General features: G+C 42.2%; 1 protein-coding gene across 1 annotated transcript in view; it reads left to right on the top strand.

Annotated features, from left to right (window-relative positions):
* Positions 1 to 25,973, top strand: part of col5a3a (collagen, type V, alpha 3a) — a 45,973-nt gene that overhangs the window by 14,835 nt on the left and 5,165 nt on the right. The window contains exons 5-60 of the mRNA XM_008283080.1: positions 248 to 370; positions 1,845 to 2,246; positions 3,102 to 3,221; positions 3,337 to 3,450; positions 3,559 to 3,612; positions 3,723 to 3,764; positions 4,112 to 4,174; positions 5,936 to 6,010; positions 6,161 to 6,244; positions 6,413 to 6,469; positions 6,763 to 6,816; positions 6,958 to 7,011; positions 7,139 to 7,192; positions 7,797 to 7,850; positions 8,097 to 8,150; positions 8,706 to 8,750; positions 10,188 to 10,241; positions 10,433 to 10,477; positions 10,690 to 10,743; positions 11,663 to 11,707; positions 12,077 to 12,130; positions 12,893 to 12,937; positions 13,287 to 13,340; positions 13,986 to 14,030; positions 14,175 to 14,228; positions 14,330 to 14,437; positions 14,924 to 14,977; positions 15,322 to 15,375; positions 15,476 to 15,520; positions 15,723 to 15,776; positions 16,094 to 16,138; positions 16,259 to 16,312; positions 16,447 to 16,500; positions 16,805 to 16,858; positions 16,971 to 17,078; positions 17,393 to 17,482; positions 17,664 to 17,717; positions 17,913 to 18,020; positions 18,334 to 18,441; positions 18,526 to 18,579; positions 18,792 to 18,845; positions 18,933 to 19,040; positions 19,141 to 19,194; positions 22,216 to 22,269; positions 23,757 to 23,810; positions 23,941 to 23,994; positions 24,105 to 24,212; positions 24,307 to 24,360; positions 24,460 to 24,513; positions 24,705 to 24,758; positions 24,890 to 24,943; positions 25,058 to 25,165; positions 25,269 to 25,322; positions 25,485 to 25,538; positions 25,627 to 25,734; positions 25,825 to 25,878. Coding sequence (XP_008281302.1) covers positions 248 to 370; positions 1,845 to 2,246; positions 3,102 to 3,221; positions 3,337 to 3,450; positions 3,559 to 3,612; positions 3,723 to 3,764; positions 4,112 to 4,174; positions 5,936 to 6,010; positions 6,161 to 6,244; positions 6,413 to 6,469; positions 6,763 to 6,816; positions 6,958 to 7,011; positions 7,139 to 7,192; positions 7,797 to 7,850; positions 8,097 to 8,150; positions 8,706 to 8,750; positions 10,188 to 10,241; positions 10,433 to 10,477; positions 10,690 to 10,743; positions 11,663 to 11,707; positions 12,077 to 12,130; positions 12,893 to 12,937; positions 13,287 to 13,340; positions 13,986 to 14,030; positions 14,175 to 14,228; positions 14,330 to 14,437; positions 14,924 to 14,977; positions 15,322 to 15,375; positions 15,476 to 15,520; positions 15,723 to 15,776; positions 16,094 to 16,138; positions 16,259 to 16,312; positions 16,447 to 16,500; positions 16,805 to 16,858; positions 16,971 to 17,078; positions 17,393 to 17,482; positions 17,664 to 17,717; positions 17,913 to 18,020; positions 18,334 to 18,441; positions 18,526 to 18,579; positions 18,792 to 18,845; positions 18,933 to 19,040; positions 19,141 to 19,194; positions 22,216 to 22,269; positions 23,757 to 23,810; positions 23,941 to 23,994; positions 24,105 to 24,212; positions 24,307 to 24,360; positions 24,460 to 24,513; positions 24,705 to 24,758; positions 24,890 to 24,943; positions 25,058 to 25,165; positions 25,269 to 25,322; positions 25,485 to 25,538; positions 25,627 to 25,734; positions 25,825 to 25,878 — 4,023 coding nt within the window. The remainder of the gene's footprint in view (positions 1 to 247; positions 371 to 1,844; positions 2,247 to 3,101; positions 3,222 to 3,336; positions 3,451 to 3,558; positions 3,613 to 3,722; positions 3,765 to 4,111; positions 4,175 to 5,935; positions 6,011 to 6,160; positions 6,245 to 6,412; positions 6,470 to 6,762; positions 6,817 to 6,957; positions 7,012 to 7,138; positions 7,193 to 7,796; positions 7,851 to 8,096; positions 8,151 to 8,705; positions 8,751 to 10,187; positions 10,242 to 10,432; positions 10,478 to 10,689; positions 10,744 to 11,662; positions 11,708 to 12,076; positions 12,131 to 12,892; positions 12,938 to 13,286; positions 13,341 to 13,985; positions 14,031 to 14,174; positions 14,229 to 14,329; positions 14,438 to 14,923; positions 14,978 to 15,321; positions 15,376 to 15,475; positions 15,521 to 15,722; positions 15,777 to 16,093; positions 16,139 to 16,258; positions 16,313 to 16,446; positions 16,501 to 16,804; positions 16,859 to 16,970; positions 17,079 to 17,392; positions 17,483 to 17,663; positions 17,718 to 17,912; positions 18,021 to 18,333; positions 18,442 to 18,525; positions 18,580 to 18,791; positions 18,846 to 18,932; positions 19,041 to 19,140; positions 19,195 to 22,215; positions 22,270 to 23,756; positions 23,811 to 23,940; positions 23,995 to 24,104; positions 24,213 to 24,306; positions 24,361 to 24,459; positions 24,514 to 24,704; positions 24,759 to 24,889; positions 24,944 to 25,057; positions 25,166 to 25,268; positions 25,323 to 25,484; positions 25,539 to 25,626; positions 25,735 to 25,824; positions 25,879 to 25,973) is intronic.

Genomic DNA, 25,973 nt, shown 5'->3' on the forward strand with positions numbered 1-25,973 from the left:
CACAGAAACAAAACATTCAGTAGCAGTTGTTCCAGCAGTAGCCGTTTAATGATGCTGCTGCGTTACACTTTGCTTTACATCGGGCTGTGCAGCCGGTTTTGTTGTTCTCTTGGTCTGTGATGCTGTAGTGTGTTGTTACAAGTTCAGTCCAAAATGTGCTTGGACTGAGTAATAGCAGTTGCTGTATGTTTTTGTCAGTGCTCTAGTGAGGTGATTCCTTTCTGTCTGCTCCTCTGGTTTATTTCAGGGAGACATCCAGCAACTTCTGATTGTGGAAGACCCCCAGGCTGCTGCCAGCTACTGTGAAAACTACATACCAGACTGTGACTTTGCTTTGCCCTACAACAGCCAAGCTCCGGAGCCGCAGAAGGCAAGTAATGCCACTAAGAGGAGGCAGTGTATAATGGAAAAACTTGTGTATTTATTTTATTTTTTTTTTTTACAGTTATTCCACAGTTTATATGATAAAGCAAAACTTTAAGTCTCATGTCAGTTAACTGGACAGACATGGTTTGTGTGTTGTTGTTTTGTTTTTTATCACAAAGACCTGGGAATTTTGATTAACTGTATTTAATGTTTTGTTGTGTTTTCCATGTTTCTTTAGGTGGGGCTCCTCATTTTATGATAAGGTTTAAGCAATATGATGAGCTGCTACTTCTTGCACAGATGTCAGGTGCCTCTGGTGGCTAAATCGGGCCTGCAGAAGCCCTGACTTCACAGCCAACCAGTAAAAGGAACACAAACATACCTATCAATAGAGTTACTGTATGTGTTCCAAAAGGTCTAGGTGTTTGCAAAAAAAAAAAAGTGATTTGAGAGATTAAAGCATAACAGGCCATCATTCAAAGTAAAAGTGTCTTCTTTCAAATGAAGCCAGCAGTTAAACATTTCTAAGGTCACGTGTTCTTCTGGAAAGACACACAGAGAAAGAGAGAGAGCCAGAAGTCTATAATTCAAATATGATATAGCAGCTCTTCCTTTCCTCCAGGCATGTATAAAAAATGTATCTTTCATGGATATGAATGACTGCATATGTCTTTGGAAAGATAGAGATAAGGATGCAGATGTGTGTGCGACTGAGTTGCGTGGAATACACAGTTTCACCCGGACACTTAAATGTTGTCTTTTTTATGTGTATGCCACATGCATACCCTCATATGTGTGCATACTAATGCGAGTGCATGCTAGAATGTGTCAGCACACAACATGGTGTGCAAGGACATTGATAAGACTCCAAGGATGGATCATTAATGGGAGTGTGAGACTATTTCGTTAGTCATCCAGCTGGCTTTAATAGAACTACAGCTGAGCAATGAGCTGTGATCCAGAACATGTCAACAGCTGTCACCCCACTGACCTACTTCCCATCATTCTCTCTTACAAACCGACCTTGTTTACAAGTGGATCTAAATCACTGATGTCTTTCACAGATCTTCAGCATGGTTTTTAGGCACAGGTCATTCGTATCACTGACATGCAATGGACATAATGTGCATTTGCTCACTTGCCAGAGCACACAAAGAATTAGCACCTTGGCAGCCTAGCAGCACAGACAAAGCGACCTCTGACCATACATGCAAATATATCTTCCACTTTGACCAAGAGGAAGCAGCTCTAAATGTGTTTGTTCCTTCTCATTTCATGTTTGCTTTAGGTTTTTACCAGCTCAGTGGGAATCCCAGTGGGTGTCTGACCCTTTTACGGGTGTCACAGGACCTGTATGCATTGCTTGACTTTCCTGAAGCAGGCTATTTCCTTTATTGTGTTTTCATTCACAACAGTGTCTGTTTTTTCCCCATCCTCCACCTGTGCCCTCATTTTTACATTCCACTTTTTCATAAAAGAACTCCCAACTTGATGTCTTGATGCAAAGTGACCAACCAGCTGAACCAGTGGAGGGCTCCAAAAAGGACAGGAAAGGCAAAAAGAACAAAAAGAAGAGAGATAAGGGCTCTAAAGGCAAACGCAAAGGCAAGGGCAAGAGGGGATCGAGGAAGAGAAAACATGAAGAGCAAGGCGTTGAGGACAGCTTTCTCAGAGCGTCCACAACACTTGCTGGGTATCAATCGCAAGAACCTTTCCAACCCACGGATCTGCCAGAAATGAAGAACGCCCTAGAAACTGTCATTCCCACTGCGGTCTTCGACAGCACCCTCATGGAGATGCCCACACGTGAACCTGACTTCACAACCGAGGCCCCCACCGTGCTACATACGACACTGCCTGTGTCAAAGGTTACGGAGGAGGTAGACAAATTCACCTGTAGATGTCGTCTACCCCAACCCCCTCCCATCATCTGCAGTTCTAACCAATCACTCCCCTAATACTCCCTAACCATAGAGAGCACCCCTTCTTCCTCTCACCTCTCCAGTTGCTTACCACCACTAACAAGCACCATCCTAATCATCACCTCCTTTACATCCTTGCCAGAAAAACAAAAACAAAAACAGAAAAAACGATGGAGAATGCATCTTACGTGAAAAAATGGATGATTTCAGTATATGCTTTACGGCTGTGTGTTTTTTGGAGAACATGCAGCAGTAGATTTTTACAATATATCCAGTAAGCAAGTCAAATACTGTGTATGTTTTAATGTATGCAAACTGGTTTAATAGTTCAGTTAATATTGTGAACAGATGCCAGTTAAATTATTTAAAACATACAACATATGCTGGTATAAGTACACCACAAAAACTTTGTGTAGTATTTTAAATCAGTTTTTCACTTCCCACTATAACAAACAAGCATTTTTTTTTGTGTATGTCTCCCTCATGCTTATTATTTGCTAATTTGCCAAGTAAACTAATTTTTCATGCTCATACTGTTTGTGTAGCAGTTGCAGTCTCTGCTGTGCTGCCACATGAATCCGATGTAGTCCGTCAGCTAATTACACACCAGCACTGTAATTAACTGCACACCTGTCAGCCTGTGTCCCGGATAACCAACACATTCTCATAAAAATCCACCTGTTTCGCTAACATTCATATTGTACGTTGTGAAATGTGCTTTTACTTGGAGGCACTATGTGGCACGGAAGAGTGCTCAGTGCCCCCTGGTTCATCTTTGCTATGACTCACTTAAAACCGAGTGTTGGCCTGCAGGGTGAGGCGCCAGTGAAGAAGCCGGTGGTAGAGGAGTATGGAGATGACCTTTATAGAGACCTATATGATGATTTATCAGTTTCCACAGTAACGACGGGCCCGAATGTTACTGAATATGAGGTAGGTTAAATGCAAATACAAGAAATGTCTTCACCTGAGAACAGAAACACCGGGAGACTGGTTTGGTATTCACGACACCTGCTGCTAATGGATTTTTTTTTCAATCCTTTAACAGTTTCTTGAATATGAAGATCTCAAGAATGACACAGAGTCAGAGTATGAAGAGTATGAAACGTACGAGGATTTTGAGTTTGCGGAGCGGGAACAAGCCGAGACGTGGGATGTAGAGGTAAATCTCAAAGTGAACTAGTACATCAAGTGAGTGTTCGCGTTTTCAATTGCCTGTGTCAGGTGATTTCTGACAATCCACATCTCTTTATCTGTTTCTCCTCCTCAGGCTACCCTCAGAGCAGAGAAAGGCCAGAAGGGAGAGCCAGCTATTATTGAACCGGTGAGCTGCTGGAGGCATTTAATGAAGAGAAGAGAAGCTTTAGTTATGAGTATGGAAATGACTTGATACTCTGCAAATATACCTTTCAATCTGTCTGTGATTGTTTCTAGGGCACATTAGTGGAAGGCCCCCCAGGCCCACCAGGGCCAGAGGTAAGCACGCCTGTCTGAAATGACCAGATGTGAATGAGTACGTGGATCTGAATACAACTATTGTGTTTTTGGATAAAGTAAACATATCCTCCTACACCATAGTGATGTCTGTGTGATGATATCTTTCCTTGTTTCTTTTGTTTGCATATACTAACACACTATGAGGTGACCCCTACATCATTACAAACAAATCAATGAGGAGATTTTAAGGCTACATGAAGATACTTAATAGGGATTATTTTTATCGAGCATTTGGAGGATTAGAATGCGATTATCATTTCATTAAAGTTACACCATGGTAACGTTCTTTGTTGTTTATTTGAGTGTGGTGAACGTTTCCTCCCCAGGGACTTGCTGGCCCAGCTGGACCAACAGGAACTCCAGGACCCAGGGGAGATCCCGGTGAATTGGTGAGTGTGGTTTAGAACCTGGGCTCACCGGTTAGATGTTGAGTGGGTTGGTTTGACCTCAGTTTGACCCTTTCACCTGAGGGAGACGACTGTGGATCTGTGACAATGAGCTGAAACATGGGATCGCAATGTCCTAGTTTGTTGAACTGAACCTGCTGGACTTCAGGGATGGATGTTGACTCACACATGTGTGACCTGATTTTCTTATTTTGTATGCGAGTATGATTGCTCGATTAAGTGTTTTTTGTTCATGATTCATCACACTGAAACACAAGCCAACACACGCGCACACACACACACACACACCTACACACACACACACACACACACACACACACACACACACACAGATGGATATTTCCTAGTAGTTGATGGGTTTTTATCATTTTGCTTAGCAAATATAATTATGGAAGTTTATTACCATACAGATGCCCAAGGCTTCCAAGCTCTCACATTCAGTAGCTGTACACTCTTCCATTAGCTATTTATAGTTCAGTTTAAGCACACTTAATAAACATGCAAACCTACTGAATCTCCTAATATGAAATCAAAACTGATGCAACAATGGTGAAGACTGCAGTAGGTAAGCACAGGATAAGCAAATGCGACAACAAATCATCTCCTCAGCTATTTCATTAAAATACATGTGAACAGCCTTTAATTTATCCTGAAACTGAAATAATCTGAAGAGGGCTTTATCTATTATATTTAGTATTATCATTGGATCATTTGCACTTGTACAGAGACAGAATATTTACAGGGTAATTTCAGCAGTGTAACTTTACCACCAAGCATTAAAAAACAAAACTCTTTAATATTTATTTATCAAAGATATGTATAATTTAGAAGCAGCAACAGCCTTCAGATTCTCCCAATTCCCCAAACATATGTATTGTAAATATTACATGTAAACACATAGAGTAGAAATTTTACGATTGTTAATGCTGCAGTGTGACACTCGATAACAGAAGTCTGTTCAGCACTGGTTGAAACTTAAATTAGCTCACATCTCTTATGTGCTGTTATGCCTTCGGGTACATCTTGTCCACGTATGTGTCATTAATCATCACTGAAAGGCATTTCGTTACGTATTCAGGATGTATATTTAACCACCAAAATGCTCACAGTGGAGGTAACATGGTGAAACATTTTTCCACTGATGTTTCTCTTTTGTCGAAAGGTTCATGGATGTGTCAGGTTTTTTTTTTGACAAAAGGCGGATCCAAGAAAGTTCCCACTGATTCAAAAAAAAACATTTCCGACTCTGAAATCTGTATGACTCAATGCTACATTTAATGACTTCCTCAGATGTGTATTTACAGTGTGTCAACAGATATGAGGCAGCGTGTGTGTGTGTGTGTGTGTGTGTGAGACATGCTGTATAAATAGAGCAAAGGTTGTTTTCGCAAAGATTAGATAGTGATGTTTTTCTCCCCATTTAGCCTCCAGGTCTTGCCTTTTCTTTCTCTCTTACCTACACATATAACACACACACACACACACACACACACACGCACACACACGCACACACACGCACACCTGCACACACAGTCATGCCTCCATCGCTTCAGAGGACACTGCATTAACCTACATTTCCTTGGATTTTTCTAACTTTAATTTTAAACAATGTACTTGCCTTAAAATGTACATTATGGTTTTTGTCCTCAATAGTAGATGAGTCCCCAGAACCTGAGTAAAACCCACACACACTCACCACAAGCATGGTAGCTGATACTTATTCCTTTTCCTATCGCTTTTTAGGGTCCCCCCGGACGTCCTGGTCTTCCTGGGGCTGATGGGATTCCAGGTCCTCCAGGAACACTGCTGATGCTACCAGTAAGACTTTAAACCACAGTGAAACATGCACTTTTTTCCCCCCAGTGTGGTGTAGTGGCATGACCACAAGGGGGGGCTGTGTGATTGAACTTCATTTACATTTGGGGAATCCTGCAGTGGGTACTGACTCCTCCTTTTCATTGCCACCAGTTCCAGTATGGAGGTGATTCCCAGAAGGGACCAGTGGTGTCTCCCCAGCAGGCCCAAGCACAGGCCATCCTGCAGCAGGCCCAGGTACACGTCACAGAAACCCACACTTTGGTGTCATCATGATGTACTATAACATCTGTGATGATCACAATGTAATTTTATGCTGTAGGAGGATCGTTTGTACTGCATATAAAAAGTCAACAGGGACCTCGTTCAGCTTACATAAACCACATGGTTGTATTTTTCTTACAGCTGTCACTCAAGGGGCCTCCAGGTCCGATGGGGCTGACAGGGCGACCAGGCCCACTGGTAAGGCGCTTCTGTGACCTTGACCAAATTTACATCATACCTCACGGGCTCCTCCACCCTCTAACCTCAACCTTGCATTCTGCCTGACCAGGCACAAGCTCTGCTCCCTCCCCCTCAGACCTCTCAGTATGAATGCTCAGTATAAATTGCTTGTGAAATCTGCTTTCATTAAAGAAAAAAGTAAAAAGACAGATCCTTTGTGTTTTGTTTGTTTGGTGCTATATTTGAATCAGGATTTGACTCGCCTTTCCTCATCCTGACATGCAGAATGACGTTTTGTTTTCCTTTTGTAGGGTGTTTCAGGTCCCTCGGGGCTCAAAGGAGACCAAGGAGACAGCGGCCCTCCTGTAAGACCTAACATCATTTCTACCTCACTACTTGCTTCTATCACACCAGACTTTTTTTTTGTTATAATATTGATTTTCTTTTGTTCACTTTCCTTTTTGCACCCGTTTCCATTTGTCTTGCTCTCTTCATTTCTCATGTAGGGAACACGCGGGTTGCCAGGTCCTGCTGGGATTAACGGAAAGGCAGGCAAGAGGGTGAGATACCTTGAGTATTGCAGATTTCCACGCTGAAAACCTTTCTATCAGCATTTTGTGTTAAAGGCGCACTGTGCCTGATGTACTGTGAAGCAGAACCTATGTTAACTGGATTGCATATTTGTAGGGGCGTGCAGGAGTGGACGGAGGTCGTGGAGCTCCAGGTGAAACAGGCTCTAAGGTAAGACCTCACTGCACTGCAATCACATGATTCTCATCAAAGTGAGCTGCATCAAGAACCCACTAATTTTTGCGATCCTGCATTCTGTATTTACTTCCTTTATACCTGTTTAGGTTGGTGTTTGTGTGAATGCTACATTGGCAGTTGTTAGACCGCATTATTGTTGTTGCTGTTAACTTTCCTTGAATTCAGTTTTCTGTTTCCATGAAGACAACAACACCACACACATTTAGGCAAGGTCTTATACAATAACAAACTATCTCCACTTGCAAGTGTAAGCCTTTAGGTATCAAGCAGCCCCCAGCTTATTATATGTTATTGACAACGAGGCAACTCAATACATAACAGCTGCAGGAAGAGCTTAGTAAATAAATCAGTCTCCCCTGATGCTGGGTCTGACAGAACAACAGAGTCTTTATCAGTCAAACCAGCATTTTAGCAGACCTACAGCTAATCTGAAAGCTCGCTCTCCCAGAAACACACTCAGAGCAGATGGGAGGCTCTGCCAGGGGAGACTTTCAGTACAATTCTGCTAATGTTTACACATTACCGTATGTGTGTGTGTTTCAGGGTTTAATGCACTTGCTTCTCTATTACTTCTCAGGGTGACAGGGGCTTTGACGGCCTGCCAGGTCTCCCAGGAAACAAGGGACACAGAGTGAGTTAGATTTGGTAACTTGACATCGTCTCTGTAATTTTTCAGTCATTCCACCATTAACGTTCTAACACGGCATGCATGAATACCTTACACATCAAATGGCAGATGTTTATTTGCATATTATAATTATGATGATTGTTGTGATTTCTGTGATGACAGTGTAAAAGCCTCTGCTTGTTGCTGCTCTTCTATAACAGCACAGTCATAAGTTTCTGGAGTCTTGTGGCTAATGCTTTTATCTTGTAGGGAGACAGAGGAAAGCCTGGTCCTCATGGGCCTGTCGGAGAGCCAGGAGAGAAGGTGAGTGCACAATTTACAAAATTCACTTGCAAAAAACCAATACCCAGAAATCATTCCTGGAGCAGTGTTTTGTTTTTCCCAAATTTGCCATCATGCAAGGTTAAAAGGGAAATCCCTTCCAGATCACTGAATCAACTCTATAAACCATTTCGATAGTAAAGCACAACAGATCTAAGCAGACTTTACTGAAATGTAGTCATAAACTCTTGCATTTTTAATTCTGCTATGAAGGCTGGAGTTCATTCAGTATCAAGGTTTGCAAAAGACATGAAAGCTAGCCAATGCATCCCTGACATAGAATTGAAAATATGAAAGATAGAAGCTCTGTCAGAGTAATATTAATCAATGCAGGCGGGCGAATGAAGTTTGAGAGGGCGGTCTATTAGTCTTTGCTCGAAGATAGTTGAGCTTTATCTGTCAGGCAGTGAATTTCTTTAATGAGCTATTTTCACAGATTATGTCTGTGGGGATATAAATGTAACCACGCCTGAGGTTGAAGCAGAGAGGTGCATGAGATCTATGCGTTGAATTTAGTTTCCTTCTTATTTATTTTAGGGATCTGATGGACCTGTGGGGCCGAGAGGACAACCAGGCGAACCTGTGAGTATCTACATCCGGAGGGACACAATGCTTACTCATAATGCACATGTGTAGCATCACAGCACGCTTCTTCATGGAAATAATGTGTATTGTTGCTCTACATAAAAAAGAAACACTTTTATAGGGAGTATACACTCTCTGCTCTTTGCTTTGGGCTTAAAGAAATATATTGTACCATAAAGTCTTATTTTTTTTTGGTACAGAAACATTGAAAGTGATTTCCACAACAAAACCTGAGGCGATTCTTGGTGAACACTGGATTTAAGCTCTAGCTGTAGTTTCTGCCAAAATCATACAACAGAACTTACGTAAATATAAAAAAAAATCCTCACTAGAGAAAAAAAAAAAACTCATATTGCTCATGTACAACTGCAAGGGAAACAATGAGCCATATTTTGAGGTACCTATGGAAAAAAACAAAGATGTTCACGCCTTGTTAATGCAATGCTGCCACAGTGTTCATGTTATCATTAAGAGAGAAAGGTCACTGGAGAAAGGCATGAAGCTGCTGTATATTCCAATTCTGTCATAGAGATGGCTGCTACTAGTTATGCTTGTGGCAGTTCTCCTTTGTTTTTTTTAATTTTCTTTTGGTTCATTTTATTTAATTTATGTTCACTCTTGGTCTAGAAGGAGGAATGACCTTTCATTACTCATGGTAACCAAGTGCATGATAGCATGATAATAAAGAAATCCTAAAACTTAGGATTCTACCTCGAAAGTAGTTTTGGATCATTACAAAACCACAAGGACACCACTGCTGTTGTTTCTGTGGATCTGCAGTGAACACTGGTTAATTGGCTATGACTCATACTCTTATTTTTCTCCCAGTAGGTGAGGTTAGAGCTCAGCAGGGTTCTGTCCCTCCGAATGCATGACCCAGTGCAGGAAGAAACAGCGTTGCCGTATAACATTTTTGGAAAATTGTGTTGGGCGACAAAAATGCAGGAAGGGAGAGGAGCTAGCTGTTTTGACTTGAGAAAGGTAGTGATGGGAAAAGTCAGACAGTAAGAGACAAACGCAGGATAGAAATTTGGTTGGTGGTGAATGAGATAAGAGAGATGGAAAGAGGGAAGAGAGAGTCGGAGAGGGAAGAGATAAAATCCTGGCCTGAATGATTATATTTCCATATCAATCACTTCCCAGGAGATCACAGATGTGGCTTTGGAACAGGTGGCTTGGCCAGCCTACAAAGAGGGAGGCTGACAAAAACAGAGCACACAAACACACTCACGGAAACAGGCTAGCGCGGTCTCAGTGGCTAGCACTTACAAAACGGATGCATGCACACACACACTCAAATATATTATCTGTCTCTCCCTGTTTTTCACTCACTCTCTCTCCTAAGTTTTGATTTGTGATTTAGTATTCACCACTCATTCAATCTCATCATGAATGCAGGTTAGGTGCTGACTATTTGCTGTGTTTTCTATCCAGGGTTCTCGAGGTCTTGTTGGGCCAAGGGGGCCACCTGGCCCACCTGGCCAACCGGTAAGTCAACATCGCCTTGATTACAGGATCAGAGCTATTCAGTCTGTCCAACTCAATAAAAGGTTCTCCAGTACACAGGATTATCAACATGCTTCTGAAGACAAAAAAATAAATAAAAATGTTCAACTGTCTCTCTTTTTCTATCTAACTCTGACATCACATTCATGATTATCCATGTGCATTTTTGACAGGGAATTCGTGGAATTGATGGAGTACAAGGGTCAAAAGGCAACCTGGTCAGTCTGGGTATCTTAATCATCACATTATGTCACAACTACCATTATGTACCAAACACCAATGGTTACAGTAGTTGTATGAAAATGTGTAAGTGGGTTTTCTAACAGTGAGTTAGTCTGACCTTGTGATGAACCGCTGCCATGTGATACAAGCTTATGACAAAGATCATGTGGCGGCACGGTGTGTGATCACCAGTGTTTCTTGTTCTCAGGGTCCTGCTGGAGAAATAGGGCCCCCCGGTCAACAGGGCAATCCAGGAGCGCAGGTACCGTATCAAGACAGAAAAACCATCCTATCACTATGGGACTAAACCTCATCATTACACAACCTGTGAATTTATTGACGCGTACACAATCAATTGCCAGACAGTTACAGTCACTCTATTCCCCCATGCTTCCATCCATCCATCCATTGTGTATACACCGCTTAATCCTCACTAGGGTCGCGGGGGGGCTAGAGCCTATCCAAGCTGACTCAGGGTGAAGGCAGGAGACACCCTGGACAGGTCACCAGTCAATCACTGGGCTACACTTAGAGACAGACAACCAAGCACACTCACATTCACACCAACGGACAATTTAGAATCACCAATTAACCTCAACATGTTTTTGGACTGTGTGGGAGGAAGCAGGAGAACCCAGAGAGAACCCACACTGCACAGGGAGAACATGCAAACCCCACACAGAAAGATCCCGGGTGTCCTCGCCGGGATGCAAACCTTTTTGCTGTGAGGCAACGGTGCTAACCACCGAGCCACCTTCCAGCCCTCACCTATGCTTCTTGCATTTTTTATTTATTTACGTATTTTTACATCTGCTTGCTTTTCTATACATCTAGAAATTTTACTGGCCTTTCGAGCAGAAAAAAACACTTGCATGACACTAAAATGTATTCCATAAAGAAGACAATTCTTATTAGCTAATGAAAGCTTTTGAAGATGTTTTTATCCAATGACAGCAAATACAATTTTACAATCCTAAGACATTACAGTCATATACAGTAAAGTAAATCATATTTTTAGTTTTCCAGCATGTCAACAATACATCTGCCCACACGCATGGTTCATGACTCTTACTTAAACACATAACTCATTCACACACATACAGAATCAAATGAAGTCTAGGTTCCCAGCTGTCTCCTAATCTTGTGACTCTTAAACTGATTGATGCTTTGTTTTGTTCTAGGGCTTGCCTGGTGCTCAGGGTCCCATCGGACTGCCAGGAGAGAAGGTAGGTAGCATGTCTCTCACTTAATTTTAGAATTAAAGCTGCAGCTTTGTGACCCCTGTCATCACATACCCAAGGGAGGCACACTGAGCAGGACAGTATGACCCAGCCACTTTTGGCTTCCATTCAGACGAGACATGGCTAGACAGGAAATCAATACTCAAGAAACACACACAGGCTTTGCAGACACTAGGGACGGCCTTGGCTGGTGCACATCATGAGGCCAAACTGATAAAAGAAATAAAAAATGGAGTTATTCATAAATATAATATGTAGCAGTGAAGTGGGAAATGTGGTCTCTTAGGTATGAGGTAGGGTGTTATATATGTGAAGCTTAACTCCAGTATTCATACCTCTTTATGTCCTATACAGGGTCCCCAGGGGAAACAAGGTATGCAGGGACTGCCAGGTGTTGATGGGCCTCCCGTAAGTAACCTCATGCACAAATACATAAATGCATGCGTTAGCACAAACACAAAAATAAACATGCAAGCGTCTGTGCATGCCTTCGCTCATGCAGTATCGATGCACATTTACTCAGAGAGTTTACTTCATCAGTCAGCTCAGTGCTCAAGTGACAAGACAACTCCTCTACATCAACTGATTTACTGCACTTTATTCAAACATTGCATTTTGGCACAGGTTGTTCATCAGTTATCCAGAGATGGCTAGACCCCCGATACCACTCTGTACAGTGTTAGATGCTGTATCTCAAGCACAGAAACCTTAGAAATACAAACTCATATCATGCTATACAGACAACAAATGCAACCAAACAAACTGTGCATGTATACACCTGAATGTTTACATAAACTTCATACAAAGAGAGTAGAATTTGTGACATACATTTTCTGTGATTTGCCAGCAGGGGGACGCAGGAGGCTTTATTTAAGGATTAATCTAAAGCTGTTTGACATTTCGGATGAAGTGAAAAATCTTCTTACAGTGACACTTTCCTCATCGCAAAAATTAATTTTAGCCATTTGAATGAGTTTTCCGTAGTTCTCCTTGTATTGTTCTACAAAGCTTTATGACGCTCAATGATGCTCTATGGTGCTCACAGTGCCACTGGGAATTCCTCTTTTTTATTGGTTGGCTGCATTCAGAAATTTATATTGAGAAATGATGTAATAATGATGTATCTTGCTGCAGTGCTAAGTCAGTCAGATATTTGTTGTCTTGCTTCAGGGTCACCCAGGAAGAGAGGGCTCCCCAGGAGAAAAAGGCGTCCAAGTGGGTAACTGCATGTTATAGGAAGATCCTAAAATGGCAGTTTTATGTTGCTTTTTGCAGTGCATTGTAGCTGCGCATTCACTCACATTAAGGCTCATCATTATGATCATTGTGTTCCAACCATGTCATCATCTTTATTACACCAGAGTATTAGCCCATTAGAGTCAGACTCGTCAAATCATGTGCTTTTTCCTGTTTCTTTTTTTTCTGACAATAATGGATGGGACACAGTGAGTGAGTGCAAAGATTGTTCATATCTGGTCAGAGAAATGCGTTTCTGCTGGCTGCTGCTTACTAAAACAGAAGCACTATTATTATTATTACACTGTTGTTGTTGTTTTTCACGTAGGGTTTATCAGGTGCTATGGGGCCTGTTGGATACCCAGGGATGCGTGGAGTCAAGGTGAGACAAAAAATGCATCATGATCTCCGGTGTAATGTCCACCGATATATTTATTCCCTTGCACATTCCATCTGCTCGTGTGTCTGCTTGTGATGGACAGGCTGTTTGAGTCTATGACTGACAGGTGACAGGTGGAGGGAGAGCACCTCGGTTCTCAAGGGGACTACTAACAACAGAGTGGGGAACAGTTGACGGATCGGAGAAATGTCAGAGTCAGATAGAACGGAGCTCTGTGCGTAGGAGTGGAGCGGTCCATTTTGACTCAGTGTGCTTTTGAAAACGACGACTAGAAAGTGAACTTGTCATGAAATGGCATTCTGCTTGGTGCTTGTTTTTTGTTGCGTGCACACAGGTCTGGGGCGTTATCTTGAAGTGTGGCTCAACATCGTCAAATCACATCAGATTAGAGGAAGCTTGACCTTGTTGGCAGTCATTAGTATGAAATGAGTGCAAGGTCAATAACTGCTCGATTCATGTCAAGAGAAAATCAATACAAGTTTGAAAATGATTTCTGTCTTTTAAGACGATGTTCACAATGTTATTTCTGAAGAATGCAGGGGAATTATGCACACGATTTCATCTCCATATTTTTCCTGAGAGTAGGCTTCTATTTTAATTAATAGTTGTTTTCTCACCTTTTCGCAGGGAGCAGATGGAGTTAGAGGTCTGAAGGGGAGCAAAGGAGAAAAGGTGAGTGAAATGGATAGTGAGCTTTTACGCTGCTGCTTGTGGCCAAGCTGTGGATTGCAACTTTAAGGAAACTTGAAAGATTATATTATAACGATGCCATATAAAAGCAGTCATTATACATCATCTCTACTCAATGCATTACAGGGAGAAGATGGCTTCCCTGGGTTCAAGGGTGACATGGGCATCAAGGGAGACCGGGTGAGCCTGCCCTCTAATTGCAAGCCCAAGTATCATATTTTCTCAGTCTTTCGGAGGAGATAAAATTGTCACTTTCATTCTACTCTCATCACTGGCTTAAGGGTGATAACGGAGCTCCCGGTTCTCGTGGAGAGGATGGACCAGAGGGGCTGAAGGGTCAAGCAGGGCCCTTGGGGGATGCAGGAGGTCCGGGGATAGCTGGCGAGAAGGTACATTTATAAAAAGTTACATTTACACTGCAAGACAAGACAAGCTTTGGACACAAAAGAGGAGGAGAGCAAAATCAAACAGGCAAATTAGGTAACTCTTATCTAAACCTCCATAATGCTGCAGAGACCTGAATATTAGGTACCGACGTTAGACTTCTTTTGCTCAGTTTTCAGTTGTGACAAAAGTTTCTTATACAATGACTGGTTTATAGTCGCCGAAATACTGAACATATGGACTTTAATGCCCTCACATTTATTGCATCTGATTATTGCCCAATCCTGCGGCAAAGCTGCCACAGGACCGTGTGTGTAGGCATTTCATCTTTATGTCATCACGAGAGGCGTTAATTTAGAAAGATCTTGTCATGTCAGCACATGCATAGTGTACAGTATGTCGTAGTATCTTAGATGAATGGTTGTGTACAATTCTTCTTGATATGTGTCTTCTTTATTTTGTCTGTCCCTCTTCTATCTTTCACTCAACAGGGTAAACTTGGTGTGCCTGGTTTGCCAGGATACCCAGGAAGACAAGGTCCTAAGGTGATTTAACGTTGATGGGTTATTATGACCACTTAATGCGTCCTCAGGTTCTTTTATCAGAGCTTTAAGCAGCAAGACGTGTGTCTTTGGCCGGACTGTTTCCTGTCTGATTAAAAATAAAGGATGATGAATGGCATATTAAAAAAAAGGCTATTTTATTTATAGTTCATTAGTGACATCAATTTATTACATGTTGATGAATGGTGTATTTAAGACTGTGTTGGGCCCATGGATTAGATTTGCTTTAATTTGATACAGTAGTTAATTATAACTTAATGAGACGTTTGGGGTGATGTGTGATGAATGGGGGTCTGAAGCTGATTAACCTCGACTTGTGTCTCCAGGGATCACTTGGTTTCCCTGGTGGGGCCGGGGTCCCAGGAGAGAAAGGACGAAGGGTGAGGCCTGCACTCAAATTTTAAAGAATATGTGTGTTTTTCTATAGAAAATACTGTTAAGTACGTGATTGAAAAATAATTGTTAACCTTTACCATGCAGGGTCCAGCCGGTCAGTCAGGCCCTGGGGGTCAAAGAGGTCCCAATGTGAGTACAGCTAGAGGTGTCATGCCGGCACAACATGTTTTAGCATATTGACTCCTAATTAGATACCATCAGTTTACCATACCTTCTGGGAGTCACTCACATTGTTACATCACCGCAATGTTTTTATATCACCACGTATTTATCTTTCACCTCCTGATGAGTCGTGAATGTGCTAATCAGCCTGCTGTTTGTTTTTCGATAGGGAGTCCGAGGGGGACGAGGTGCAAAGGGGCCCACTGGAAAGCCTGGAGAAAAGGTGAGATTACCAGCATAAACAAAGACATATGCGCATACAGTTACACATACATAAACACACACCTGGCTGTCTCATAAAGAATGGATGAATGCATCGACAGAGCTGGAACTGGTTGTTGCTGTTCGTTTCTAGATGACAGGCCATCTGGCACAGTGAGAAGCTACTGTCTGGCAGGGGATGCTTCAGTTTACACTCTCACCCTCAAAGACCAACTTGGGAAAGCTAAAGATGTGTTTGGCAGGCAGAAAGCAGAATATGTGTGAGTGGCTGATGTTTGACTGTGTTGTTATTTGTGTTTTGCCTTGGCCGAATGGTAGGGTACTGCTGGACAAGATGGTCCTCCAGGATCCCCTGGAGAACAGGTAATCTTTTCAACACTAGATTATACATGTAACACTTGCATAATATCTTTGCTGTAAAACCTGAAAAACAAATCTTGGCACCACAGATATGTTTTGATAACCTGTGTTATTATCTTCTAGGGTCCCCTAGGACCACAGGGGAGAAATGGTGAACCAGGACCTAAAGGGCCTAATGTGAGTCAGCTGTAATGTACTGTGTAGCTAGTGTTTGTCCTGTGTTTTAATGTGACTCATTTTTACCTCAGCCCACCATTGTATAGTCACCTTTGGTCACATTGCAGTGATGCAAGAAAATGCTTTCTTTTCAGGGTCCACCTGGAAAGGATGGATTGCCAGGCCATCCAGGTCAGAGAGGAGAACCAGTGAGTCACTTTTGATCTTAAAAAGACACATGTTTGGTATATAGCATGTTCCTTCTATGAGATACACAGGCCAAAACTAACTTCACAAAAAATCACCACGATCTACTGTATGTGTCAACACAGCAAAGTAGTCAGGGCTTCAGCAGTGAACTACGGAAGTTCCTGTCAGAGTTCAGAGGCTTGTACTAAATCTAGTAAAACACTCTGGCCTTTTCTGCAGTCCCCACATTACAGGATCTGTGTGTACTGCCTCCAATTCACCTCTTAACTGTGGATCACCTGACTCAGTTGTCTTTTTCTTCAGGGCTTCCAAGGAAAGAACGGCCTCCCCGGCCCCCCAGGTGTTGTTGGACCACAGGTAAGAGCATTGATATTTTAGTTGATCCTTAAAGAAATGGTTGTTTGTTTCAAATAGGATACTTTAAAATACGTGTTATGTCATGTGTGTTGTATACTGTGGCTGTCTTTAGGGCAAATCTGGTGAGACAGGGCCAACTGGAGATCGAGGCCATCCAGGTTCACCAGGACCACCAGGTGAGCATGGTTTACCAGGAACTGCCGGAAAGGAGGGTGCCAAGGTGAGTGCTTTTCATCATGATGTCAGGAACATAATCACCTACCAATATCATTACAGTATTACTGTTTTATTAAATAAATCCCTCTCAGCACTGCCTTAATATCTTATCTACTGGGTCTCATCCTTTCCTCTAATTTGCTAATAAATAACAAAGGAAACCTCACAGTGTTGAGTGTATTATGGCTCATAAAAGATGAATGCTCTTTTCTTGGTGTGACTTGCTAGTTGGTGTGATTTATGACTGCATAAGGGCCTGTTATCTGTCAGCTGCTTGCTTTATATCTAACAACATATGTGTGTATGTGTGGTTTCCAGGGAGACCCAGGTCCACAAGGATCTCCAGGGAAGAGTGGCCCCGCTGGGCTTCAAGGCTTCAGAGGAAGCAGAGGAACCCCTGGTGCAATGGTAACGCTGAGTTCCATGTATTTCATATCCTCGACCTGCTGTCATTGTCAACAGCATATTTTCCTAAAAATGTGTAGCTTGCAATTCACAGTTAACTTAAACAGTATCACACAAGGTGATTGTGTAAGACTTGTATATTAAAAATCTGTTGTGAAGACTGCTTGTTCCTGTGTCTCTCCAGGGTCCTGCAGGTCTGAAGGGAGGGGAGGGCCTACCTGGTGTTGCAGGATCTATTGTAAGCCTGATTTTGTGAAATTGCTTTCCATCCCATCCCCTACTCTGTGTTCAGCCACTATGTTATATAGAATGCGGGGACATATGAAATAGGAGGCTGTTTCCATGGTGACCAGTGATCGTGACCACTGAATTAAATAAAAGAGTGAATCATGTGATATACTAACTTCAGCTCTCCATCTCGTCTCATTTCCAGGGTGCCACTGGAGAGAGGGGCCCTGCTGGGCCGGCTGGCGCTATTGGCCAGCCAGGACGGCCCGGCGGCGTGGGTCCTGCTGGGCCGATGGGAGAGAAAGGCGAGCCAGTAAGATTTGGAACATTACTAATTTTGTTTTTTAGGCAACAATGTCCACTAACGCATAATGCACCATCACCTCCCACCAGTGGGTAACAAACAACATGTGCTCTTGCTTTGGAATGTGTCATTATGAGACAGAGAGCAGTAGAGAGGTAAAGGAGACAGAGAGAGGAAAATATGAATGTGATCAACACTGCTTTCCTAGGAGTGAGTTTCTTTCCTGGTAGGATACATTAATCAGTGTGTCATGCTGCTGTATGAGGATAATAAGTATTGTAGCATTTGTTAGATGTGGGCTGTTTTCCCATCTGTTCCCTAGGGAGATAAGGGGCCTGTGGGGCCGGCTGGGCATGATGGAGAACTGGGACCTATCGGGCTGCCAGGCACTGCAGGACCTTCTGGACCTCCAGGGGAGGACGGAGACAAGGTAGTTGCTTTGGACAGCTAGCTCAGCTGCAGCACTGCTGTATGGTCTTGGACATTTTTCTTATGTGTGCATTTATTTCCTCAGGGAGAGACAGGAGGACCAGGCCAGAAGGGCAGCAAAGGAGACAAAGGAGAAGCTGTGAGTATGAATTTTATGTAAATGCCTGAAACATGACATTTGTTGTATTACCAGGAGAACGACCAGGAGGTAGAGGACAAAATGGCCTATAATTGGTTTGGGGTAAATCATTGTAATAACTGCTTGTCTGGACAGTGCATCCTCTGGTGTAATGAGCTTTATTTATGTCCTTTCTCAGTGAATTTGTGCTAAATTGTTCCTCTGCTTTTTAGGGCCCTCCAGGACCTGCTGGAATTCAAGGACCTGTGGGCCAGCCAGGGCTAACTGTATGAGCCAGAACTCAGAATACATAACAGAAAAACATATAGGCTTGTGCAGTGCTAAGTGGGCTGACCTATGTGTGTATGTTTCAGGGTGCAGATGGTGAGCCAGGTCCTCGTGGGCAGCAGGGCATGAACGGAGCAAAAGGAGATGAAGGACCTCGAGGCTTTAAGGGGGCATCTGGTCCTTCTGGACTACAGGTGAAAATTTCATGACTGACTACAGCTCCATCTCATCTCACATTTATACCTGAATGTCTCCTTTCCCTTATAATTCCTGTCATAACGTCTAAATTTGTAGGGAATGCCAGGACCACCGGGGGAGAAAGGAGAGAGCGGTCATGTTGGCTCAATGGTGAGTACTGCTCAGCAATCTCTGCACGTACAACAGTCATCACGACTTGAGTGTTATGTTTCAGCATCAGTCTGAAGTCTGTTCTCATCAGCACTGTTCTCAGATCTTCCATTATTCCTACCTTGAGTTATCTTTGTCTCATGGCTGATTTTGGATATTGACTTGACTTTTTCTCACCTTATCCAAAAACCTTTGAATGTATTTCTCCACTTTGTCCACTTTTCTTCATTCTCTCCCCAGTATCAAATACGCCTCTGTCAAGATCAAACATGTATGCATTTGTCAGAAGAAAACAATGAATTTTTTAGTAGAAAGATTTTGAGTGTAATGCAGAGCTTCCGCAAGCACTGTAAATTTATATTTCTGTTTATGGTTAGGAAACTCTTGAAGGGTATTTAATATTTGTAAAGACATGGGTCTCTAACTTGAGCAAAGTAAGTTGTCAAAGATTATCTTGCTCGTTTTTTTTTTCTTTGTGTCATACAGGTGATGCTGAAGAGATTTTGTTAGTGTCGGGACCCCATCTCTGTCATTGTGGGTGGGGCACTCAGAATGGGTCTATTTTTAATATTTTCACAAGATCAAACTTTGCTTTATTCATCAGAGCACATGGCAGCCAGGTCCAAGTTGCAAACAAAACAAACAAACAAACAAAGAAAAAAAGAAAACCTTTTGTTTAGGAAAAAGAGGATGATGCCCAAACAAAGCTATCTAATTACAGTGTATTGCAATAAAACTTACACCAGTATTGTGTTTATAATGTTGTATTTTGCTCTGGATAGATATAGATAGGAAGTTTTACCAATATAACAAAGACTTTGCTGTTAGCGTAATGTTTTACTGTTGGACAGTAAAAACTGTAATCTCATTGTAGAATTAATCTCATATTGTCTTTATATCAGAAATGATTAATGATTAGTTCTTCAGGTAAGGATATAGGTTGTTTTTTTTCTTGAGCAGCTTATTATAAGGAAAAACAAGAGCAGTAATGAAGAAATCTAGTTTTTCAGATTCTACCTGACCTGGTGCATATATTGCAAGGTTTCAGGTTGTCAGTAGTCTATGACCTATTACTGGTACATAGCAACTAACCCGAGCTTATTAGACCTTAATTAGTACCACCAATTTAGTTCATTAGCCGTGCTGGTTCTGCTGCTGTCAAACTTGTGAGCCAACCTTTTCTTTGGTCGATAATCATTAACATTTGCTTCCCCCAAACTCCAGGACGTGGTTCTGAGTGGGGCTGAGTTTTCTCTGGTCAATGATTAGTCTTAATATTGTTTAGATGCTGATTGTACAACGAGGTGTTTGACTGCTATTCAAATAAAAGCAAGTCTTGGCTTTGTGATTAGAATGGGCTACTGTGAGACAAATTGCCCACAAATTAAGACTGAAGAAATGTAGCTGCTCTGCTGTCAGCCTGTGAGCTCAGAGCTGTATTTCCATTGTGGTAGCCTTGACAACATTTAGCAACTGACATTCGGTCACGCCTTTTGCGGAACTGAGGCACATGTAGCTAACTTTGTGTTTTCCTAAGAATAAGCACTTTTCAAAGCAGACAATTTGACTTGTCATAACAGGAAAAGCACAGGTGTAACTAATATTGGTAATTATGACTGTGTTTCTGGTAATGATCCTAGAAAGCCATGCCAGCAAGCCAGCATGCACATGACAGATTTCAAAGCGAGATTATAGAACAGATGAATAACAATCATGGCATAAAGGCCCTGCTGACAACTGAACTATTTTTACACTTTCTGTGGTTTTAAATGACCTCTACTAACTAGCTGTCCAAAGTTATGCTCAACTGTGATAATATGGCATAGGATAAGTGCCGTCGTAATTCTGTTCCTTGTATCACAACGTCTGCCTGTATCTTGTAAAATGATATTCACAACAATAGTCCTGAGAAGAAAGATCACTTAAACCTGTGACACTATCAGCACATCTTTTCAAAGTGTGATTGATCTTTGGACTGAATAGCACTAGTTGTGAATACAGTAGACCGTGGCTTCATGTGCAAGAAAGATGAGCCCAGGGAATGAATAGGTGGTCCTGTATGTATAAGGAAGGGGGGAAAAAAGCCAAAAAGAAAAAGAAACTGTGACAGAGAGGAGGCAGTGGAGCAATGGAGTGGAAGGAAGAGGCGGGGCAGTCATTGTGAGCAGGAAGATGGTGTGACAGCTGCTAATCAGATTAGCCTCAGCCTTGGCTGTCTAATGAGCATCCTCCTTTGTGACAGTCATCTCACAACGCTGTCAGCCATGAACACACGCTCAACAAGATTCTCTATAGCCCCTCTTCTCCACAGCCAGATTAGGGAGGGAATGCATTAAAATGGAACCAAAACAAGAGAGAGAGCGCGCGAGAGAGACAAGAGGAGAGATGCTGAAGACTCAGTGGGGAAGTTTCATTCATGTGTGAGTGTTGCGGATCACAGAATTCTCCCCTCTAATGCTGAAGTATCTCTCCGCCAGAAGGATATGTGTTTCCTCTAGTCCCACATAGTCTCTCTCTTGGCAGATTGTCTGTCTTTCTGTTTCAGTGTCTTTACAACACAAGGCTCCCTCCAAGACTTCAGACTGATTCAGAGCACAGCCCAACATCTACTCAACTGAAACTGAAGCCGAGCACAGTTAGGATTAATTGCTTGGCGCTCTCTTGAGCTGCACAGAAGAGTCAAATCGCATGCTGTCATCGGCTGAGAATATGATGTTGCACATCACAGGCTAGAGGTTTCTTATTAATAAGAGAGAATGAGAGGGAGAGGGTGGGTGGGAAAAATGAGAAAGAATCAGAGCCTGTGTCATATTGAGGGTAATGACCTGTCTGGACGTCTTCATCATGTCACTGCGATAATAATCATAGATACCAGGGCCATTGCATAAGCAATCCACCATAGGCTGACGTCCAACTCCTATTTAATTTAAGAGACACCAGCTCACATTCAGTTTGTGTGTCTGTGTGAGTTTTATGGATGAAGTATATGCATATTATATCATTTCCTTTCTCTCTTTACAGGGACCTCCAGGACAACATGGCCCACGAGGGCCTCAAGGGCCCATCGGTGGAGAGGTAGAGTGTCGTGTTCCTATTAATAACTTTTTTTTAAAATTACAATTTAAATGTGGGCGTGACTACATGTATTACAGAGACAGTTTCACATAGGCAGACAAAAAGAGATGCACGTACAGGTACTCTAGAGAAAGTAAATGGAGAATGCAATTGTAAATGTAATGTCTTGCTCAAAATAATATTCCTTTCAAAAAATACAGAAATGGAACATTCACAGATTGTACATAATTATTATTTTAATTGAAACTATAAATGCACCAGCACGATCTATTTCATTTGATAATGCTAATCAGCATAATCAGCATTACCAAAATTCCAATTTGGATTTTCATGATGAATAAATGTGCATACTTTTTCATAATATCTGCATGTCATATTTTAGCCCAGTATCTTTTCATTTTTTTGGATAATTAATTGAGCATTAAAAAATTAATTCTTTGTTACTGTTTTTGTTCTTTTGAAAAATGTATAATTAAGGCTAAATGTGCTCATTCAATTTTTGTATTATATATATATATATATAATCTGTAAAAGGAGTTTAAAAATTACACATACCCAGTGCATGATAGCAGCTTTGATGATTTAACAAGAAAGCATGACGGTAAATCTGTTTAAATAATGATAATATGGGTGACTCCTGTTAAAGATACAGTATTTTCCAGATATCACTACAGTAGCTTTATATGCTCCAGCCCTTTATATACTGTCTGCCATTGACCCTCCTTTTATTTTGAAACTTGAATTATTCAATAGTATTAGGATATAATCCTTGGGTGAGAGTTATATTTACTGCTCTATGAATCATTAAGAAGTATTAGACTATTATCCCTGAGAGGTAGTTATATTTACCTCTAGTAATGGTCGTCCCCTGCAGCCTCTCATAGCGGTCAATTATTCAGCAGTGAGATGCAGCAAGCTGTGTGTGTGTGCTGCCAGCGCTTCATCATGGGTAGCTTGGAAATACAGCGGTGCAGAGATGGTTGGATCCATAAATGGATTGATAGAGGAATAGTGCAAAAGAGCAAAATGGGGTAAGATTGCTTGTGAGGAAAGCAGCTGACAGCAGGAGCTCAGTAGTGCTGCATGGCTGTGTTCATCTCTCATGTTTGTGCACTTTGCCTAAGACATGTATTTGCTGGGTTTGTCTCAAGACACAACACAGAATACACGGACATACATGAGTGCATGCTACCACTCATGCACATGCACAAGCATGTGCACAAACAAATGAGTAAACTGATTGAGAGAGGGAAAATAGAATCCACCCTACTGTGATTTCGACAGTATCCACATAGAAAAACTGGCACTCAGTGTTTTCCTTATGCTGTGATAATTCTGTTCCAGTTTCAGCATTCTGTGAGCAGAACTGCTGACAAACAAACAGAAAATACTGCACAATACTGCAGAATTTGATTTCCTAAAATTAAATGAATATTTCAAACTTGCCCTTGTTTTTGTTCAAGCTGTTCTCTCTCCTCTTGCCACAGGGCCCACCTGGAATGCCTGGTGGAGTTGGTCAGCCTGGACTTGTTGGAGAGAAGGTCAGCATTTCCCATTAGCAACTACACTGCCAGTGCACATACAACAGAATGGTGGTGTGTATGCGTAGGCTTGACCGTCAGTGTGTGTGGGGAGTTTTTTTTATCTTACCAAATGTTCTTTCTCCATCAGGGTGAGGATGGAGAAGCTGGAGACCCTGGGTCAGTTGGAGAGCCTGGCGCTGCTGTGAGTCAGATTGCTTTGTTCTCCTCATTTTATTTTGCTCAAGCTCATTCTTTTTTTAGTTCTTCTCTTCAGCCGCTCAGTGATTGTCATTTGATTTGCTAATGTCCTAGGGTGGTAAAGGCGATGTGGGGGAGAAGGGTGATTCTGGTCCTCCTGGTGCAGCTGGGCCTCCAGGACCAAGAGGAACACCAGGAGAAGATGGACCCAAAGGCAACCTTGTAAGTCTCTGGCTCTGTAAATCAGTGACATTTTCTTGCTCTGGTTATCAGGGCAGTCAGTCTGTTAAAATCATTCATGGTGTTTTGTCTATAGGGTCCTATAGGATTTCCTGGAGATTCAGGGCCCCCTGGAGAACCTGGTGTCAATGTGAGTGTTTGTTGTTGTTGTTGTGCATACTACTACTTTTACTTTTTAATTTGTTGTCATTGTGTTTTTTGCTCTTTTACATTGCGTTTCTTCTTTCAGGGAGTAGATGGTGTATCAGGGCCTAAAGGAGACAATGGGGAACACGGCAAAGCAGTAGGCATAGTTTTGTTTTGTTTTTTTTAAATTCACTTACTGTATATGTTGACAACACAGTTAGTTCTTGTAAGCTAAGCTGAAGTATTTATTTTCTGTTTCACAGTGACATTATGTGATGGCTTTTTTCTCAGTGTCTTTGGGACTATGAGGAAACATGTTTCTATTTTCACTTATGCTGTTGTCTGCAGGGACCTCCTGGAGCCTCTGGAGAGCCCGGTCCTGCAGGACCTCCTGGACGAAGGGTGAGCTTAGTGTGTGTATATGTGTGTATACGTTTGTGTGCATGCACAAGTATGTATTTACATTATGTCTTTATTTGCAGTAAATATTTTATGCCATTGTCACAACAGCAAATGTCCTCTTTGTCTATCAGGGCCATATAGGTGCTGCAGGAAAAGAAGGGAAGCAAGGTATGAAGGGATCCAAGGTAAGGACAGAAACACAGAGCTCAGTGGTAGGATACGGTGCCTTTCAACAAAGCCTTTTTGATCTGTTTTGCTCCTTATGCCTTGCTGTCGTTGTTTGTCTTTCTATTTATTAGGGGGCAACAGGAACCCTGGGTCCAGTGGGGAAGACAGGCCCAGTGGGACCCCAAGGGCAGCCAGGGAGGTCTGGTCCAGAAGGGCTTCGAGGCATTCCAGGTCCTGCGGTCAGTATGGAGGGACCAGGGATGCAAAATGCTATTTTGATTTAAACTTGGCATAATATTGGGCGATTTAATCACATTTGTAATTTATGTGTTTATTTTCCAGGGTGAACAAGGACTAAATGGACCTCCAGGACAGACTGGACCACCAGGACCAATTGTAAGAAATATAGTCGATAATAAAAGCTGTCAAGTGAGAGAGGGAGCAGTTTTAAATATGAGGCAAAATTCAATACAAGAACAGCATATTTTATATTCAGAGTCTACAGCAGTGATGTACTAATAGGACTAATACTATTACTACATCTGGCATTGTTTATAGGGGCCACCAGGACTTCCAGGATTAAAAGGAGACCCTGGAACCAAGGGAGATAAAGCAAGTGTTTAGCCCTTGATTGAGACAACAGTGTTCACCGGTGTAAATCAAGGGAAACAATGATAGTGAGACATGCCTCTCTCTGCAGGGTCATGGTGGATTGATTGGACTAATTGGACCCCCAGGAGAGCCTGGTGAGAAAGGAGACAGAGGCCTGCCAGGAAACCAGGGTACACAAGGACCTAAAGGAGATCAGGTATATACAGTTGCAACAAGATGCATGTGATATAATTTCACACACAGTAAATTCAGTTCACTGACAACACAGAGTTGTGCTTGTACATAGGGTGTGTCGGGTTCATCTGGTCCCACCGGCCCACCAGGATCACCTGGACTCTCGGTAAGTGACATCGCTCTTACGGCAATGTGCTTTTCTTTGTCTGTGTATCAAGGATTGTTTCTAGCTCCCATACATGACATGTCCTTTGAATTTGA

Source organism: Stegastes partitus, unplaced genomic scaffold, assembly GCF_000690725.1.
Source record: "Stegastes partitus isolate 25-593 unplaced genomic scaffold, Stegastes_partitus-1.0.2 Scaffold297, whole genome shotgun sequence".
Classification (NCBI taxonomy): Eukaryota; Metazoa; Chordata; class Actinopteri; family Pomacentridae; genus Stegastes; species Stegastes partitus.